General features: G+C 45.4%; 1 protein-coding gene across 1 annotated transcript in view; it reads right to left on the bottom strand.

Moving 5' to 3' along the window:
• Window positions 1–18,023, bottom strand: part of STOML3 (stomatin (EPB72)-like 3) — a 35,938-nt gene that overhangs the window by 3,243 nt on the left and 14,672 nt on the right. The window contains exons 2-6 of the mRNA XM_006879530.1: window positions 11,051–11,154; window positions 10,899–10,971; window positions 3,353–3,435; window positions 1,264–1,467; window positions 260–394 (exon numbers count right to left, since the gene is read on the bottom strand). Coding sequence (XP_006879592.1) covers window positions 260–394; window positions 1,264–1,467; window positions 3,353–3,435; window positions 10,899–10,971; window positions 11,051–11,154 — 599 coding nt within the window. The remainder of the gene's footprint in view (window positions 1–259; window positions 395–1,263; window positions 1,468–3,352; window positions 3,436–10,898; window positions 10,972–11,050; window positions 11,155–18,023) is intronic.

Below are 18,023 nucleotides of genomic sequence, written 5' to 3'. Positions count from 1 at the left end.
TTAGCAGTGCAGCTGTCTACGTGCCCCACTATCAGAGCTCCCTTGCACAATCACAGCCATTGAAAACCCTCCAGAGCGAGGCCATTCTCTAAAACACACTGGGTCAGAATATATCCAGTTCATTCCCCGAGCAAACTGTTTCCCCTGACATTACTTGTAAGTCATTAATCCTGTATTCCACTCCACCTCAGTCTGCCCCAAACCCAAATGGTGCTCACCCCCATGCATAAACTGGTCAGAGAGTGTCTTTGGCACTTACCCGGGCCCTGGCTTCCCGCGTGGCCTCGGCTTCAGCCGCCATGGATCTCTGCAGCTGCACTGGGATGCGGACATCCTTGATCTCCACACGGGCCACCCGGATTCCCCACAGCTCTGTGGCATCATCCAGTAATGTCTGTTTCCAGAGGCAGAGACACAGCGGCGTCAGAAGGCAGGTGGCAGCTAAGTTTCAATTATATTACAGAACTTATGAGTCATGGTGGCCTAACAGTGGCGAGGGAGCAGAGCTGCTAACAAATAGGTGGCACCTCTGATGGTTTGAACCCACCAGCCACTCTTGGTGGAGGAAAATCAGGCACTCTCTTCCTGTGCAATTTACAGCCTCTGGAAACCCAGTGAAGGGTCAGCTACGAGTTGATTCTGACTCAACATCAATGAGGTGGTTTGTTTTTCATCTTTCTATGCCAATTTATTGTTCATTTTCTTTCCAAATAGTCTCTAAGTTAGATGGTAAATTTCTTAAATTGTCTCTGCCACTTAGAACTTTTTCTCTCCTTTAACAAAATCTTAGGGGTTCTATTATCTTTTTTTTTCCAATGAAGTGATTTTTGAGTTTTCTTTTACTACTTCACTAAGACATGTTAGGGAGGGGAACAGGAAGTAGCAAGCTCACAGGTAGGTTTTTTTTTGGATTAGAGCTCATGAAGGCTTCTGAAACAAGCCTAGAGTGGTTGTTCAGTAGACAGTCTCCCAGCAGGACCTGCGCCCCACACCATTCCTAATGCTGTCTCTGGTATCTGCGGAAAGTGGAGCAGAGACCAGACAAACACAGTCATCTCTGAGCCAACCTTATGTTCCAGCAGAGCCGTGCTCCATATGGTTGTCAGTGGCTGATTTGTTTGGGAGTTGATCTCCAGACCTTTCTCCTGAGGCACCTCTGGGTGGATGCCAGCCTGCAGTTTCTCTGCTAGCAGCCCAGCTTACTGCCTGTTTGTACCACTGACCATCAACTTGAATGAGGTAAAGGTGTCTTGGTGTTGTTACCTGGATGCTATGGGCGATCTCTTCTCGGCCAGCTAAGATCTGGGACAAGGTCTGTGTCCCTAAGACATTTCTCAGTGTGGTCTGAGCCAGCAAAAACGTGGCTTGGTGGACATCATTGACATTAGCCACGGCCGAGACAGCGCTGTAGATCCGGTAGTAGACGACCCCATCCACCTGAGTGGTCACGGAGTCTCTGGTCAAGATCTGTGGAGCGAGGACAGGGTGAGGTTCCATGGCAACTGACAGCTGGATTTGGCAAACAGAAGTGACTCACTCGCCTTCCACCTGGACAGGCAGTTCCAGTCCCCACCAATGCACCCTGGGCACAACTGCTACCAGCCATCAGCAGAGGCTTGGGTGCTGCCATGGTGCTGAACAGCTGTCAGTGGAGCTTGTGGACTAAGATGAAGTAGGAAGAAAGGACTGGCAACCTATTTCTGAAAATCAACAACTATCCAATATCCAGCCTGTCATGTCATTCAGTTGTGTGTAGCCTCACTGAGAGTTGGGACTGAATTGGTGGCAGCTAACAACAACCACAACATGCCCGCCAGCCCACAAGCTCTCCTGTGGGGACAGGTAGAGAACGTGGAATTGTAACAGCAGATCATGGAAACCTATGTTAGCTTGAATATGACATCTTTCTAGTTAATAACAAAATCCCTACACGTCTGTTCCCACCTCTTGGAAAGGCCTTTGCACAGAATGTGTCCCCACACCACCCTTCAGAGTCTTTCCTGGTGAGAATCAGCAACTCCCGGATGAAATGCAACCCCATAACCCTTTGGGAATTCTTGCTTCTACACAGTAGCTTCCCTCATTCCCAGGTTCTCTGCTTTTCAGAACTCATCCAATTTAAAAGAACAGCAATGCAGCTTAGGAAACCTAGATGGCACCAGAAACCGTGTTCTCACTTCAGAGAAAGAAAACTAGCATTCTCATTACAAAGAGTTTCAGCATCCATCGTTCTGAATGATGCAGCGAGCTGCTTTGGAGACAGTGGGAGACTTCTTAAGAGTCCAATGGGAGCAGAGCCTAAAACTCTATCGTAAAGCCAGAAAATGTCCACAACAGGTCACTGGTAGGTACCGTAAAGTCAACTATGCCTCGTAGCAACCCTGAGAATGACAGAACCTGCCCTATCCTGCCCATTCTCATTATCTCTAATACGTTCAAGCCAAGCTTCACCATCCACACATTTCGCTGCAATTGGCAGGGAATTCCTAATCTGGTACTCCATAGCTCCCTCCAGTGGCACAAAGGAATCATTGCTATTTCTTAACCCAGAACAGGGGTTCATAATAATTTACAAAGGCAAATTTTTCTGTCTCCTCATTTCCTTCACCATCACACCTTCTAGGTCCTGCTCATATTTCCTTTTCTTTTTCTGCTTCTTATGAGAAGGTGGCAGGAGACTAGAAAAGCTATTCAATTTCCCTAACTACCAATTATGGGTTTTGATCATTTATTTACTCTTTATGCAACACTGAGAAGGTATTGGAAATTTCAATGTGGGTAGATCTGCCTCCTTCTCCACACTCAATCCACTTTGTTGGATCCAAACACAAAAATCTAAAGCCAAAAATAAAAGGAACCCTGTCAATGTGATCTACAGGGAGTTGTACTGCTAACCCAAAAGATATGCACTCCGGCAGTTCAAATCCACCAGTAGCTCCAAGGGAGAAAAAGAGACAATCCCTCTGTGCAATTGACAACCTCTTAAAGGGTCAACTCTGTGTTGATTCTGACCCAACAGCAGTGAGTGAGTGTCAGAAAGAGTGGATGTTATTAAAACCGTTTCTGGGAAGGTGATATTGTAAGCACTTGATGGTCACCACAGAACCAAATGAACCTCCCGACCGAGGACATAACTCAGCCTAATAATGAAATAACTTATTTCCCCTGAGTGTCTACTCCTTGTGGCTGGGTCTCCTCTCTAACCATCACACGTCTTGCACTAACTCAGCTCTTGCCCCAACTTCCATTCTCCTGACAAAGCAAAGCCCAACTGTTTCATCAGTTTTAGTTATTCATGGGGCAGGAAAGATTCAGGCTTCCTGTCTCGTCACAGATCTTGAAGCTCCATTACCTCTTGTGGAGGGATGTTGCAAGTAACTGTTCGGAGATCGACTTTGACGAACACATCTATGCAGGGCAGGACCAGGATCAAACCTGTGCAGAAAAAATAGGACTTAAGTGTCCACCGTGATGAAGATGTTGTTGTTGTTGTTGTTATGTGCCGTCGATTCGCCTGCGACTCATAGCGACCCTATGTACAACAGCCCTAAACTCCGCTCTGTTCTGTGCCAATCGCACTGTCTCTGACACTCCCATCCCAATTATCCCAGTCACTGAATCAATCCACCTCATAGAGGGCCTTCCTCTCCTGCTCTGTCCCTCCACCCTCCCAAGCATGATGTCCCTCTCCAGGGACCGGTCTCTCCTCACAACATGTCCAAAGTATGTTAGACGGAGCCTCAGAATCTTTGCCTCCAAGGAGCCACCCAGTTTAACCCTTTCCAGGACAAATCTGTTTGTTTTCCTAGCAGTCCATGGTATTCTCAATACTCTTCTCCAGCACCACAGCTCAAAGGCATCAATTCTCCTTCTATCCTCCTTGGTCATTGTCCAACTCTCTGATGCATAACAAGTGATTGCGAAGACCATGGCCTGTATCAGACGCACCTTAGTCTCCAGAGAGATAGCAGCTGTAATAAATTGCCTCCTAGCTGCCTCCAGCACCTAACAACACCACCACCATGACCAATTCTCCAGTGTTCTTTACTGTGGAGAGCAGAAATCCCCTTAGAGGTGAGGATGGTGACACTTCATCTCATATATTCTGGATGTACTATTAGGATGATCCTTTCAACCTATATGCAGAACAGATCATCCAGGAGGCTGGGCTCTATGAGAAGAAATGTGGGGTCAAGATTGGTGGATGATTTATCAATAGGAGTTATGCAGATGACACAACCCTGCTTCTGAAACTGAGGAGGACCTGAAATGCTTGCTGCAGAGGGTCAAGGACTGCAGCCTCCAATATGGATTGAGGCTCAATGTCAAAAAGACAAAGATTCTCACCACTGGATCAATTGGCAGCATCAGGATGGATGGTGAAGAGATTGAGATTATTCACAGCTTTAGTTTGCTTGTCTCCACAGTCAACACTCTTAGCATCAGTAGCCAGGAAACTAAAAGGTGTATTGCAATGGGAAAGTCTGCTGTTAGGGACCTCTCCAAAGTACTGAAGAGCAATGGTGTCTCTCTGGAGACTAAGGTGCGTCTGATACAGGCCATGGTCTTTGCAACCACTTGTTATGCCTCAGAGTGTTGGACAATGACCAAGGAGGATAGAAGGAGAATTGAAACCTTTGCACTGTGGTGCTGGAGAAGAGTATGGAGAATACCATGGACTGCTAGGAAAACAAACAGATTCATCCTGGAAAAGGTTAAACCTGGCTGCTCCTTGGAGGCAAGGATTCTGACGCTCCATCTAACATACTTTGGACATGTTGTAAGGAGGGACCGGTCCTTGAAGAGGGACATCTTGTTTGGGAGGGTGGAGGGACTGCGCAGGAGGGAAGGCCCTCTATGAGGTGGATTGATTCAGTGACTGGGGTAATTGGGATGGGTGTGTTGGAGACAGTGCGATTGGCACAGGACAGAGCAGACTTTAGGTCTGTTGTACATAGGGTCGCTATGAGTCGCAAGTGACTTGACGGCACATGACAACAACAACAACTATTAGGAAGATCCAGGTTCTAGAGAAGGACCTCATGCTTAAAGGATCAGCGAAGGAGAAGATCTTCAATGAGAAGAGCTGACACAGTGATTGAAATGATGGCTTGAACACAGCAGAGATGATGCCACAAATCAGGTGAGGGTTTGTTCTGTTGCACATGGGGACTCGTGATTTGGAGTGTCCTCAATGACACCTAACAACAAACTTTTCTGACACCTGAAGTGAGAATATCTGTGAAAATAAAGGTTGCATGTAGGACTAGAACTCGGCTCCAGGAGTTTCAGTCACTTAATTTTTTCGTAAGTAGGTCACCAGGAAAACTGCAGCTCATCTAGGCGGACTCGAACCTCCAACCTTTTTCAGCAGCCTCATGTGTTAAGAGGAGCCAGAACCCTGTGACTGAGATCATTATCCTTGGAATGAAAAAGAGTTAAATCTCAACCTTATCACTTGCCTGGTGATCTTACAACAGTCACCTACCTTCTCGGGGGTTTCTGTGACCTGATAGACATCAACTAGAATAATGAGATTTTCCTGAAGATTAAGCATGACAATGAGATAAAGTGCTTAAAGACTGTGACTCAAAAACCACAAGCTCAGTGCCACTGAACCAGAACCAAGACAGCTCACCCTCCTGGGAGTTTTCAGAGGCTGTTAATCTCACAGCAGGAGATCGCCCATGATCTCTCTCATGGAGCAGCTGGTGGATTTGAACCTCCAGAGAAGTGCAGCCTTTGGGTCAGCAGTACGACTCCCAACGGACTAGGCCACCAGAGCTCTTTACACATGGCAGCAGGCATGTATTAATTGCTCAGGAAGTGGCAATTCCTAGTATCAAGGTTTTGAGTACTGGAGAACCATTTGTAATTTACACAAGCAGAGAGGTTTTCCATTAGCAATCAAGGCCATTTCCCTCCGGTCCTTATGACATTCTGAGGTAACTAAGTTAACCCCAGAGATTAGAATGACGAGAGCAGCCATCCTGAGACATTTACTTTAAAACCTTCTGGGAAATTCACTTAAAAGAGATACCGTTTTCTCCAGAGTCTACCAAGTTACGGCTATTCTGCCTGCACCAGATCCAGTTTTATTGTAACTTATCATTTGAGTCCCTCCATGGGCAGCCAGGCAGGGGAGGGTTACCCTGGTTCTGCTGTGCTTCGTTGGGTTGATTCTAGCTCTTCTGCTTTGAAAAACTCATAGACATCAGTGACAGGTTCATAAAAAATATTCTCATCCCCTTTCTCTTAGCACCTTCATGGAAGCTGGATTGAAGAATTTTCCTGCTTGAAATTGCTACACTGCCTTTCCAAGCTGCTGTTTGCAAAAGACAGGCTTCAGAGCTGTTGTACATACGGTGGCTGTGTGTTGCAAGTGACTTGACAGCACATAATAACAACAACAACAACAAAAAGAAAAGAAAATGTATCTTAGGGAGCTCTGGTTGCTTAATAGTAAGGAGTAAATAGCCAGCCCAAAGGCACAAGGTTCAAATCCACCAGCTGCTTCACAAAAGAAAAAGAATCTCCTTCTGTGAAATTCACTGCCTCTGAAAACCCACTGGAGAGACAGCTATGAGTCAATTTCAACTCAGTAATTCATAATAATAACAGATGCATGATCAAGTACGAAGTATAAAGTGTCACAATGGATTATAAAATTCTTAACCGCAAAGATCTTATAGACAAGACAGAGTAAATTCCTAAAATAACCCTAATCCAACACTAAACCCACTGTGGTGGAAGCCTGCCCATCTGTCTCCTGCCAAGCAGCTGGTGGATTCAAACTATTAACCTTTCAGGTTGTTGTTGTTGATTGCCATCAAGTCGAGCACGACTCATAGTGACCCTATGAATAAAATGCCTGAAGCCTTTCTGTAACTATCGACATGTATCAAAATTCATAGAGTTTCCGGAGGTATGTGGTTTAGGAAGTGGATGCCACTCCTGCTTCCAAACCTGTCTTAAACTGGGCGCTCCACCAAACACTGTCCACCATGAATAACTGTTATGGCATTTGACACCCCAATGGCACAAGGTTCAGCATCACAGCAATCCCAGATTACCTCAGTACAGCATATTGACAGAAGAGTGCTGTAACACTAAGAAGAATTTTTCTCCAAAACATAATAACAACCAACTTTAAATACAAAGGCCCTCCCCTGAGGTTGTTGACTCTAAACAAGAAGCTTAAATAAAACAAACAAACAAAAAAACCAAACAAACAAGCAATATAGTATGTTGTTATGTGCCCCTGAGTCCCCTGCGGTGTTAGCAACTGGTATGTTATGAACTACTTCACCAAGGCTCCTAAAAATAACCCTGAGAGGATTATTATCAACCCTGATAGTACCATCAAAGAAATATAGCTAATAATTGTTTTTCTTATGTCTCCATTTTTTAAAGTTATAATTTATCTTCAAAAGTTACCATATTTGTGAGTCAAGACAGTCCAACGTTAGCAATCTTATATGTTTCAACCAAATACACATTGAAAGGAGCTATGACTATCAAATGAATATCTTAGTTCTAAAGAGCTTTTAGGACGTTCTGGGGACCTAGTCTGAATCCACCAGCTGCTTCATGGACAGTCTCCTCCCATGTGATTTACTGCCTCTGTAAACCTGCTGGAGGGTCAACTACCTGACTTGACATATAACCAAATCAAACAGTTTTAGTATCTGCCCTGTGGTCCCTCCTTCCCCACTTAGCAGGCCTTTCATCTTGTCCTAGAGAAAGCGAAACCAGAGTTCTTCCTGGAAAGAAAGATGATGAAACTTCATCTCACCACCTTTGGACAAGTTATGGGGAGAAGCTAGTCCTTAGAGAAGGACATTGTACTTAAAAAGGTAAAGGGTTAATGCAAGAGAGGAAGATCCTCATGAGATGGATTGACACAGTGACCGTAGCGATGGGCTCAAGCGTGTTGGAGAAGTGAAGCCAGGTCAGGATAGGACAGAGTTCAGAGCCCTTGTCCATGGGGTCACTGTGAGCTATCGATGACCCAATGACCTCTAACAGCATCAAACCAGCTCTGCTTCAGGGTGACCCCCTGTGCGTCACACTCTCTCCACAGAGAACTGCTCTCCACAGGGTTTTCAATGGCTGATTTTCTGATAGTAGGAGAGCATGAGGCTTTACTTTCACCTCACTCCTGAGTGGACTAGACACTCCAGTCAGCATCTAAGCGCACTGAATATTTGCACTTAACAGGGACTATATATTCGCTCTATAAAGAGTCTCTGGTGGCTTTTTCATTGACTTAAGACACAGCCTCGTGCTCAGTCTGTGGGTTTTGCCTTCCCAGGATTCCTGTCTTGTATCTTGTGTCTCTAGCACCCTTCAATTATCTCACAGTTAGCTGCAGTCTTCCCCAGCACACACCCTGCATCCCTTCACTCTAGTCTGTTTGCCCACAGTTGGAAAGTTCTGGAGGAAAAGCCAGAAACCAGATGGTATGGGTGTTTGAAAGACATTGTATGATTTTGTATTCTTTTCTATTCTGTATGTCTTATTATTTATAAACCCTAGCACTTAAGGAGCTAAAAGCAAAGATAAGAAAGCAAGGGAGCAGGGAAACTAAATTACTAAAAACCAAACAACCAGAATGGAAATAATGACAAAGTCAACACACAATGAAAAGTGTAACCATTGTCACTGAGCAAATAGTGTAGAAATAATTAAATGGGAACATAATTAGCTGTGTAAATTGCAATAAAATATTTTCATTATTAAAAAAAAGAAGTCAAATCAATATTATACCTGAGTTTTCCACTTTAGAGCAATATAACAAGAGAACAGCAAGCAGAGTCTTTAAAAAAGGCTATATAGTATGTTGTTGTTGTTCTTGTTGTTGTTGTTGTGTGCCATCGAGTCGCTTGCGACCCATAGCGACCCTATGTACAACAGCCCTAAACCCTGCTCTATCCTGTACCAATTGCACTGTCTCTGACACACATACTCTCATTACCCCAGTCACTGAATCAATCCATCTCATCGAGGGTCTTCCTCTCCTGCGCTGTCCCTCCACCCTCCCAAGCATGACATCCATCTCCAAAGACTGGTCCCTCCTTCAACATGTCCAAAATATGTCATATGAGAATCTTTATAAAAGAACCACCATCTTTTGCGACATTAGAATTGCAGCATATTTGGGCAGCATCCAGCAACATTCCAGGTTATATAATATGGCAAGATAGTGATGGAATCTCAGTAAAATCCCCACTCACAATGTCTGCTAAAGATTTAAAACCCCAGGAGTGCGCTTCTCCTCTGAGACACCTGGAATCACCATGCATTGACTCAATGGCAGTTGGTTGGTTTGTTATAGTCTATGGAAAGGCAATGGCTCCAGCTGCTTGTACGTTTTCTTTGACTCTCCCCGGAGATAGGGCAGGCAGAGGCGCATCTCAGGGAGGGTGGCAAGATTTTAAATCAGAAAACCACAAGGTAGATGTTTCCCTCCAATGAAGCAGGCCTAACCAGGCTCCTTGGCGGCAAGGATTCTGAAGCTTCGTCTGACATACTTTGGACATGTTGTAAGGAGGGACCAGTCCTTGGAGAGGGACATCATGTTTGGAAGGGTGGAGGGACAGCACAAGAGAGGAAGGCCCTGGATGACATGGATTGATATAGTAACTGGGGCAATGGGGGTAGGTGTGTCTGAGTCTGTGAGACTGACTCAGGATTGGGCAGGTTTCAGAGCTGTTGGACATAGGGTCGCTATGAGTTGGAGTTGACTCGACAGCACATAAGAACAACAACACCCTGCTGCAATCAGTACTTAGTTTTTGTTAGGCTGCCTTTTAATGTTAAATCTGCTTAAATGGATTTCTTAACCTTGTGCAGTCCACCACTCACTGACCACTGTATGCCCTATCTCTGGAGGCAGCTCTGTCGGCCTATGGGGCGAAGAACTGCTCTGCTAAACCAAAGACAGGGGTTTAAATCCACCAGTTAATCTGCAGTAAAAAGATGGGCAATCTCCTCCGTGTGATTCACACCCTCTGAAAACCTGCTAGAGGGTCAGCTATACATTGGTTCTGACTCAGCAGTGGGTTTTGAGAATTTGGGTTTCCCGAGAGGCAGTAGAGCATCTGCTGGGGCAGGACTCAAACCTGCATCCACAGAGACTATGAATGTGCCTCATCCCGTGACTGGTGTTCAGAAGCCTTATGATGGAATCTGTCTTGAAAGACTGAACGCATGTGCCTCTCGTGTCCATAACTCCTCCTAGACAGTCCAGTCTCCAGAAAACTCCATTAGTTCCCAGACAACGGTAAAGCTCTATTGTTGTTGTTATGTGCCATCAAGTCACCTGCAGTTCATAGCGACCCTATGTACACTAGCATCCTACTCTGAGCCAATGTCATCATCTCCCACAGAACTAATCCCATTGCTCCAGACACTGAGTTGATCCATCGCATCCAGGGTCTTCCTCTCCTGCACTGTCCCTCTACCTATCTATCCAAGCATGATATCCATCTCGAAGGATTGGTCCCTCCTGGCCATGTGCCCTCAGGATGTGAGACAGAGCCTATATATCCATGCTTCCAGGGATCCGCCTGGTTTCACCCTCTCTAGGACAGACTTGTTTGTTCTCCTGGCCATCTACAGTGTGTTCAACATTCTTCTCCAGCACCACGACACAAAATGCCGCCACAAGGCCAAAGACTTGTGTTATCATTCTGTTCTCCCTCACAAACCTGGCCTTTCTCTCTAATAAGCTCTGTCTGCCTAAAAGATTGTGCCTCCTGTCCTCATTCTTTATTAGACTTGGCAAGAACTCTCCAGTCTGAGGTGCCTGGGACACCACCAGGGGAAGGAAGGGTGGCAGTCGCCGTAGGAACAGGTGCCCACGGAGCTCTGTGAGGGCGGCCACGCTGTCCTACCTGGTCCTTTGGCTTTGTCAGCTTGGATGCGCCCCAGCCGGAATACAACAGCTCGCTCGTACTCCTTAACGACCTGAGAGATTAAGGGAGAACATTTGGTGTTAATGGCTCACCAGTTCACAGGGCAATCCCGATGCTTCCCAGGATATTACCTTCAAGCACATCCATATGGAGATGGGGAAGGTAATGATCATGAGCAGGAGAGAAAGCGTGAACAGGATCCAGCCGCACACGCCCAGCCGATTGCTGCTGATGCCTAGGAGAGGAGAAAGGAGAAGCTGGGAAAGCCATCGGGGTTTCCTGACATCACTGAGGAAACAAGAGTCGGCCTACACCCTTGAAGACGGCAAAAACCACCATCATAAACACTAACAATGCAATCAGTGTTGCAGGGCTGATGGGGAGGCCAAAGGGGGGAGGGGGAGCAAACATTGACTAACAGGTAAGTCAAGGCAAGAAAGAATCCGAATTTGATTATCCGTTGCAATTAATTGCACTGATGCACTCTAATTAAAGTTATAAAACAAAACATCCATGAATTAAGTAAATTTTGAAAATCAAAAAGAGATGTTTAGATATTAATATTGAGCATTTAGATACGAAAATTGGCCCTCTGCTGCCAAAAAAGACCTCCTAGCAATCAATTGTTGTTGTTAGGTGCCGCTGAGTCCACTTTGACTCGTAGTGACCCTATGACCAAGGGATATTTCTCAATGCATAGACAAGGGTTGCCAAAGTACGTTGATCTCAACGCACCCAGATGGTGCTTCTCGAAGTTTACGTCAGAACCCTCAGTTCGCCTTTTAAGAAGGCAGGTTCCTGAGCCTCACCAATTCTCAGGTGAAGCCTTCTGGGGTTGGCAGCTAGACACCATCATCCCCTGAGGGGGACAGACAGTGAGGCAGGAGGAAAAACATTCGCAGAGCACTTCAGTTAATTGCTCTGTAAACTTGGCCAAGGCACTCCAGCTCTCGGAGCCCTTGCCCTCCTTTGTGAGAGAGACAGGGACAGAAGTTACTCACACCAGCTTTGATGAGGACTAAGTGAGAGTGTAGGAAGCCCCTGGACGAGGTGGACTGACACGGTGATTGTGGCAATGGCGGCTGGTGTGTCAGAGACGGCGAGGTTGGCTCAGGGTCCCAAGCTACTGTTCATATAAGGTCACTATGAGTTAAAGTCGACTTGACAGCACATAACAGCAACAAGTGAGATTGGGAGCTTTGGTGCCTTAGTGGTAAGGAAACATGCTGTCATCATAAGGTATGCCGTTCGAATCCACCAGCTACTCCTTGGGAAAATAATAATAATCAACTTCTGTTCAATTAACTGCCTCTGAAAACTCTCTGGAGGGTCAGCTGTGGATTGGTTCCAACTCAGCGGTACACAACAATAACAACAAATGAGATTGTGTTAATATGCTACACAGCCTCCACATCGATATGGATATTAGAGATGCTTAACTCTCCTACTGTCCCATTTCACAGATGGATATGTATTACAAACACCCATCAACACTAGGTATTTGGCTTTTCTGACTTTCCATGGAACTTTCTTATCATGACTCATTTTAAGTTAGCTAAGTCAGGACTCTAGGCGTCTTTCTGTCTGTCTGTCTCTCTTTCTTGTGGTTTGAGAGTTTACAGAGCAAATCTGTTTTCCATTCAAGCATTTATATATATTTATTTTATGACATTAGTCACATGCAATGCTTGTATCGTCACTGCACTCTGGTGTCCTGTGCACCTCTGTGGTTTCCCTTCTTTTGTGATAGTGTGTGGATCACACCCAATGCCTTTGTGATAATCACATAGAAGAGGTGTTTTGGTTTAATGAGTATTGACCTTGCAATAAGACGCAAGAGTTCCAATCCTACTTTAACCAACCTAAATGCTGTATAACTCTGATGTTGTTAGGTACCAGAAGTCAACTAGGACTCACAGCAATCCTATGAGCAACAGAGGCAGACCTAGCCCTGTCCATCTCTGTTCTTGGGATCTCCGCCACCTTTGAATGCAGTGTTAGAGTCACTGTGTCTGTCCATCTTGCTGAAGGTCTTTTGCAATGCCCACTACATTTTTCAGCATGCTACCTTGTTTGAAGAACGAGGCCCTCCTAAAAACCTGCCCAAAGCATGAAGTTTTGCCATCTTTGCCTCTAAGGAGCACCCTGGTTGCACTTCCCCCAGACAGACTTGTTTGTCCTTTTTGGCAGTCCATGGGATACTGAGAACTTCTCTCCAGAACCATTGTTCAAAGGCATCAATTCTTCTTCTGTCATCTTAATTCACTGTACAACGTCCAGATGCATAGGAAGCAAATTAAAATATTGTGGCTTGAATCAGACACACCTTGGTCTTTAAACTCATCTCAGGGCTTTTGTTTGTGAAGTAGGAAATTCTGTTGTTGTTGTTATGTGCCGTCCAGTCGTTTACGACTCATAGCGACCCTATGCACAACAGCCCTAAACCCTGCTCTATCCTGCGCCAACCGCACCGCCTCTGACACACCCATCCTGATTACCCCAGTCACCGAATCAATCCATCTCATAGAGGGTCTTCCCCTCCTGTGCTGCCCCTCCACCCTCCCAAGCATGATGTCCCTCTCCAAGGACCCGTCCCTCCTGACAACATGTCCAAAGTATGTCAGACGAAGCCCCAGAATCCTTGCCTCCAAGGAGTAGCTGGGTTTAATCCTCTCCAAGATGAATCGGTTTCTTTTCCTGGCAGTCCATGGTACATTCAGTTAGAATCATATGTACGCATCAAACAGGCCTGGAAGCAGGACTGATATCCACTTCCGAAATACCTTGTCTCTGGAAACTCTATGAACTCAGAGAAATTATGAAAGTTATACAAGTGTTCAGGTCTTTTGTTCTTAGGGTTCCTATGAGTAGTCTACTACTCGACAACAAGAACAACATATGCATCATAGCACCTTTTATAGCCTGCCTCCCTTCTTCTTTTCTCTCAACAATCACTCCCTTCTTACTCCAGACTACTCCAATTAATTGGTTTTCTTCACACGAGCTCCTGAATGGAGGCTACTTACAACTATCTCTACCTAACTAATCCCACGAGCACCTTCTGCGAAACCTCCCTTCCTCACCTCTTCCTTCTTCTGTCTCGGTTAAGGGGTCAGTCATCCACTCTGCTGTCTGGGATAGAGGCTGGTCCTTATCCATGACTCTCCTCTATCCCACCAAGAAGCCATGAGCTAATTGACACCACCTCAAATCCGCCCCCTCATCCATTCTATTGCTGCTCATTTGTCAGTACCTGACCCATCTGTGAATATCTCAGAGGGTTCTAGGCATTTGCTCTTATAAATAATGCTATGGTGAATGTTGTGGGTTGGTTTTTTATTATTATTAATTATTTGTGTGTACTGTCAAACTGGATCTGACTGGTACAGGAGGAAATAGCCCCTCCTTCTCCAGCAGAGCAGCTGGTGGATTCGAACCACGTATCTCTGGGATTGCAGTGCAGTTTCTTGCCACTAGGCCACCAGAGCTCCCTCAATGGCGAATGTTTTTGGCAAGTGTGTTGTCTTTACTGGAAGGAAATTAGCCTAACATAATACTGACCATTCAATAGGGAGCATCACGTAGTGCATTCATGATATTGTTTAACCAACCACCAGGTCTATCTAATTCCAGAACATTTCCATCACCTCAAAAGGAACCAGTCCCTTAAACTATTGCTCTCAACTCTTCCTTTCCTTAAGCTCTTGGTAACTCCCGTTCTTTGGTCTGTCTCTATGAATTTACCAATGATAACATTTGTAGTAAATGTGTGTTTCTGTGCATTTGTGACTAATAGATCCTGGCAGTGAAAATGGTATGGCAGAGACTACACTTCTGTTAGATAGTAAATGCCCTTCATAGCTTGTACCAACCACTGTTATCAGCATACCCATTTCCATGTACCCTCTCCTTAGCAAACAGGTTCAAAATTGTTTTGATTATTGCATTCTGCCAGGTGAAAACATGTTTACATTTTAGAAGCTTTGTTAGTACTAAAGCTTTTGAGTCTAAAAGTCTTTTTGTAAGCAATGCCATATCCATCAACATCGAGTTCTATCAGTTCTGTCACTTTATAACCCTGCATCAGGCTTCTGAGGCTGCAAAGTGGACACTGTGTATCTGAACCCCAAGGAGCAGGTGACGGATTCACATTGCCAACCTTTTGGTTAGCAGCGTAACATCTGATACATCACGCCACCAAAGCTCCTTTTAAGAAACCATATTATTGCCATGTGCCGTTGAGTCGGAATCAGCCGAGTTGACCGTCCAGGTTTTCAGAAGCAGTCAATCTCACGGGAGGAGACGGCTCATCTTTCTTTTGTGGAACAGCCGGTGGATTTGAACAGTGTGCCCTTGGGGTTGCAGTGCAGCTTCTTACCACTAGGCCACCAGAGTTGGCAAGAGTTGAGCTGCCAATCTAAAGACGTGGTTCAAATCTACCAGCTGCTCTGCAGGAAACAGGCATGCTCTTCCTGAGTGATTTACAGCCTCTGAAAACCTGCTGGAGAGTCAGCTGTGACATGGTTCTGACTGGACAGCACACAACAGTGTTAGTAACCAGAGAGACCTCTGGTGGCTTAGTAAGGAATTGCACTGCCAGCCCGGAGGCAGGTGATCCAAATCCACCAGTCCCTGGGCAGGGAAAAGATAAGCAATCTTCTCCTATGTGATTTACGGCCTCTTGAAAACCCACTGGAGGGCCAGCCGTGACTCTGTTCTGATTTGAAAGGCATCGAGTTTGAGTGTCTTATCAGTAAGTGGGGCTTATCTACACATTCAAAGGTTTAAATCCCTAAAATATGACCTTCCAAAGCCTTGGGTCATATGGGTAGGCCAGATGACCAATAAATAAGGGGAAGGGAAAAGACATCAAATATGTGTTACATTTTCTCTATCAGTGCTTTTTCATTCATAGCCCATGCACATTCTCACTGTAGAAGGAAATTTCAAGCAATCTAGACAAAACTATGATGTGACCCTCTCCTCGGTGCCACTTTTAGCAAGAGACGCTCCACAGCTTTCCTGTGAGTTTGAATCTAAGTCTTTGCATCCAGAGGTACTTGGTTTTGATTGCAGATCTTATGATAAATCACATCATACCGAGAACCGGGTTTCTACGTTGAATTAACAGAGAACTAGTCACTGACTCCTCTGGCTCATCGTGAGCTTATGCGTAACAGAAGGTGAAACTGTGAGTCTTGTAAGTGCCGTCTTCAGAATCCCAGGCAGCCTGGAGTCTATTGCTGCAGCCTCCATCAATCATATGAGTGGAGCCTCTATTTGGATCAGCTTACCGAGGGCTGCTCTTGCCTTCCCCAGTCCTTGACTTTAACAAGAATCAGCCCCTTCTCCAGTGACCGGTCCCTTCTGATAACACATCCAAAGTACAGGAGTTTACATCTCAGACAATTTTCTGTTGTGATCCATAGAACTTTTATCAGCTGATTAAGCAAGTAAATCACCAGACCTTTCTCCCTTAATATGTCTTAGTCTGGAAGTGCCACTGAGACCTACCCACCAGGGGTGACCCTGCCAGTATTTCCAACACCAGTGGCAGCACTTTCAGCATGTTGACACACAACAAACTGACAAATTGAGAGGTGGAAATTCAACACACCTGGGGCCTATTCCCCTGGCACACACAGATCCACGTCTTTCTTGTTCTTACTATAGGCATGATTTTCCAATTATTTAAGCACTGTCCTATTGAAGCATATTAAGGTTGCTGGCTAGTTTGCCTTTACAAACAGGACTGCAGTTAATGTATGAGGACATGCATCCGGGCCTGTGTGTGAATGTGAATGAAGCGGTTCAGGTGGCAGCGTGGGTCCTGCCCTGCAGTGTATTTCCTCCCTACTGACACTACATAAACGAGCTTCAAAACACTTCAGGGGCTGTGATCTTAGCAGCTCAGCACACAGGGGCAGCTTTGACTTCAACCAGAATTCGGGCTCTGCTTTGTACCCTGAGCTCAGCGTTAGCTCTTTTCAAAGTAGCTAATGCCTTAGAAGAAAGCTGTTCCAGCTCTTGTCACAGAGAAAGTGCCCCTGACCTGTGGGAGCTCCTCAGGAGTCCCATTCAGTGCTCGCATCATTAAATGTGAGGCTCGGCTTGAGGCGCTGACATGCCGAGAGAGAGGAGAGTGGGGATGTGATTCATGTGCCACGGTGCACACCTGAGCATTGGGATTCCACAGACTCAGCAGCCAAGAGACGCAATGGAGTCCGGGGTGTTAAAGGGGCTCATTGAGCACCTCCCTGCAGGCTCTTAATCTGGCAAGAATCTGGCTCCACAGGAGACACAACACGCTGCCTTTGCAGCTTCCAACTGCTCACATCTTTCACAGGCAGCCTTTTAACTCAAACCCAGATGTTGTGCTGAGAATTGGATCTGAGGATTACAATTACGACTGGGAGGGAAAACTGGCGTTGTGTTACAAAGTATCGTCAGAAATGTCAGCTACCTCCTTGAACTTGGAAGAGGTTTCTGTGTTGCTGTCCTTGGTGCTGAAGGGGCAGGAGAAGGGATGTGAGACGAATCTCAAGAGAACCTGACCTCATCTAATCTTGGGCTGTTTTCCTCCAAATGCAAGAGTGTGTGTGTGTGTGTGTGTGTGTTCTGTGAGTAACTGTCACATAAACTTAATACAGCTGTCACATGTTTACTTCCTGGCTGAGAAGCCACACCTCACCAATTTCCTCGCCAAATGCTCACTCACTGTTCATTCACTCGGGACAAAGAGGGGCACTTTTATCACATGAAATTTACAGCCTCAGTGACTCAAAGGAGGGTCATTCTGACCCAATGATAATGAAGATAATGACTTAACAAACAATTCACTTAACAAATATTATACTAGTTAGCACTGAGCTGGCATTGGAGGCTTGTATGTTGTTATGATGCTAAATAGATTGCAACAAAGTTTCTAGAGTAAGATGAACTATGGAGAAAGGCCAGGAATCTGTTTCCCAAATCAGCCCAATTGTGCAAGAAGCCATCATGAGTTAATAACAGTTAACAACAACAACAGTAACGCCACACACTGGGCAAGAGCTAAGGATGCTGAGTGAAATATCTCAGTCACAAAATTACAAATACCACATA

The sequence above is a fragment of the Elephantulus edwardii genome, unplaced genomic scaffold (assembly GCF_000299155.1).
Source record: "Elephantulus edwardii isolate Elephantulus edwardi_28Jun2011 unplaced genomic scaffold, EleEdw1.0 scaffold00004, whole genome shotgun sequence".
In the NCBI taxonomy this organism is placed as follows: domain Eukaryota; kingdom Metazoa; phylum Chordata; class Mammalia; order Macroscelidea; family Macroscelididae; genus Elephantulus; species Elephantulus edwardii.
The sequence above is the reverse complement of the archived record's forward strand: the minus strand, read 5'-3'. Positions and strand labels throughout refer to the sequence as shown.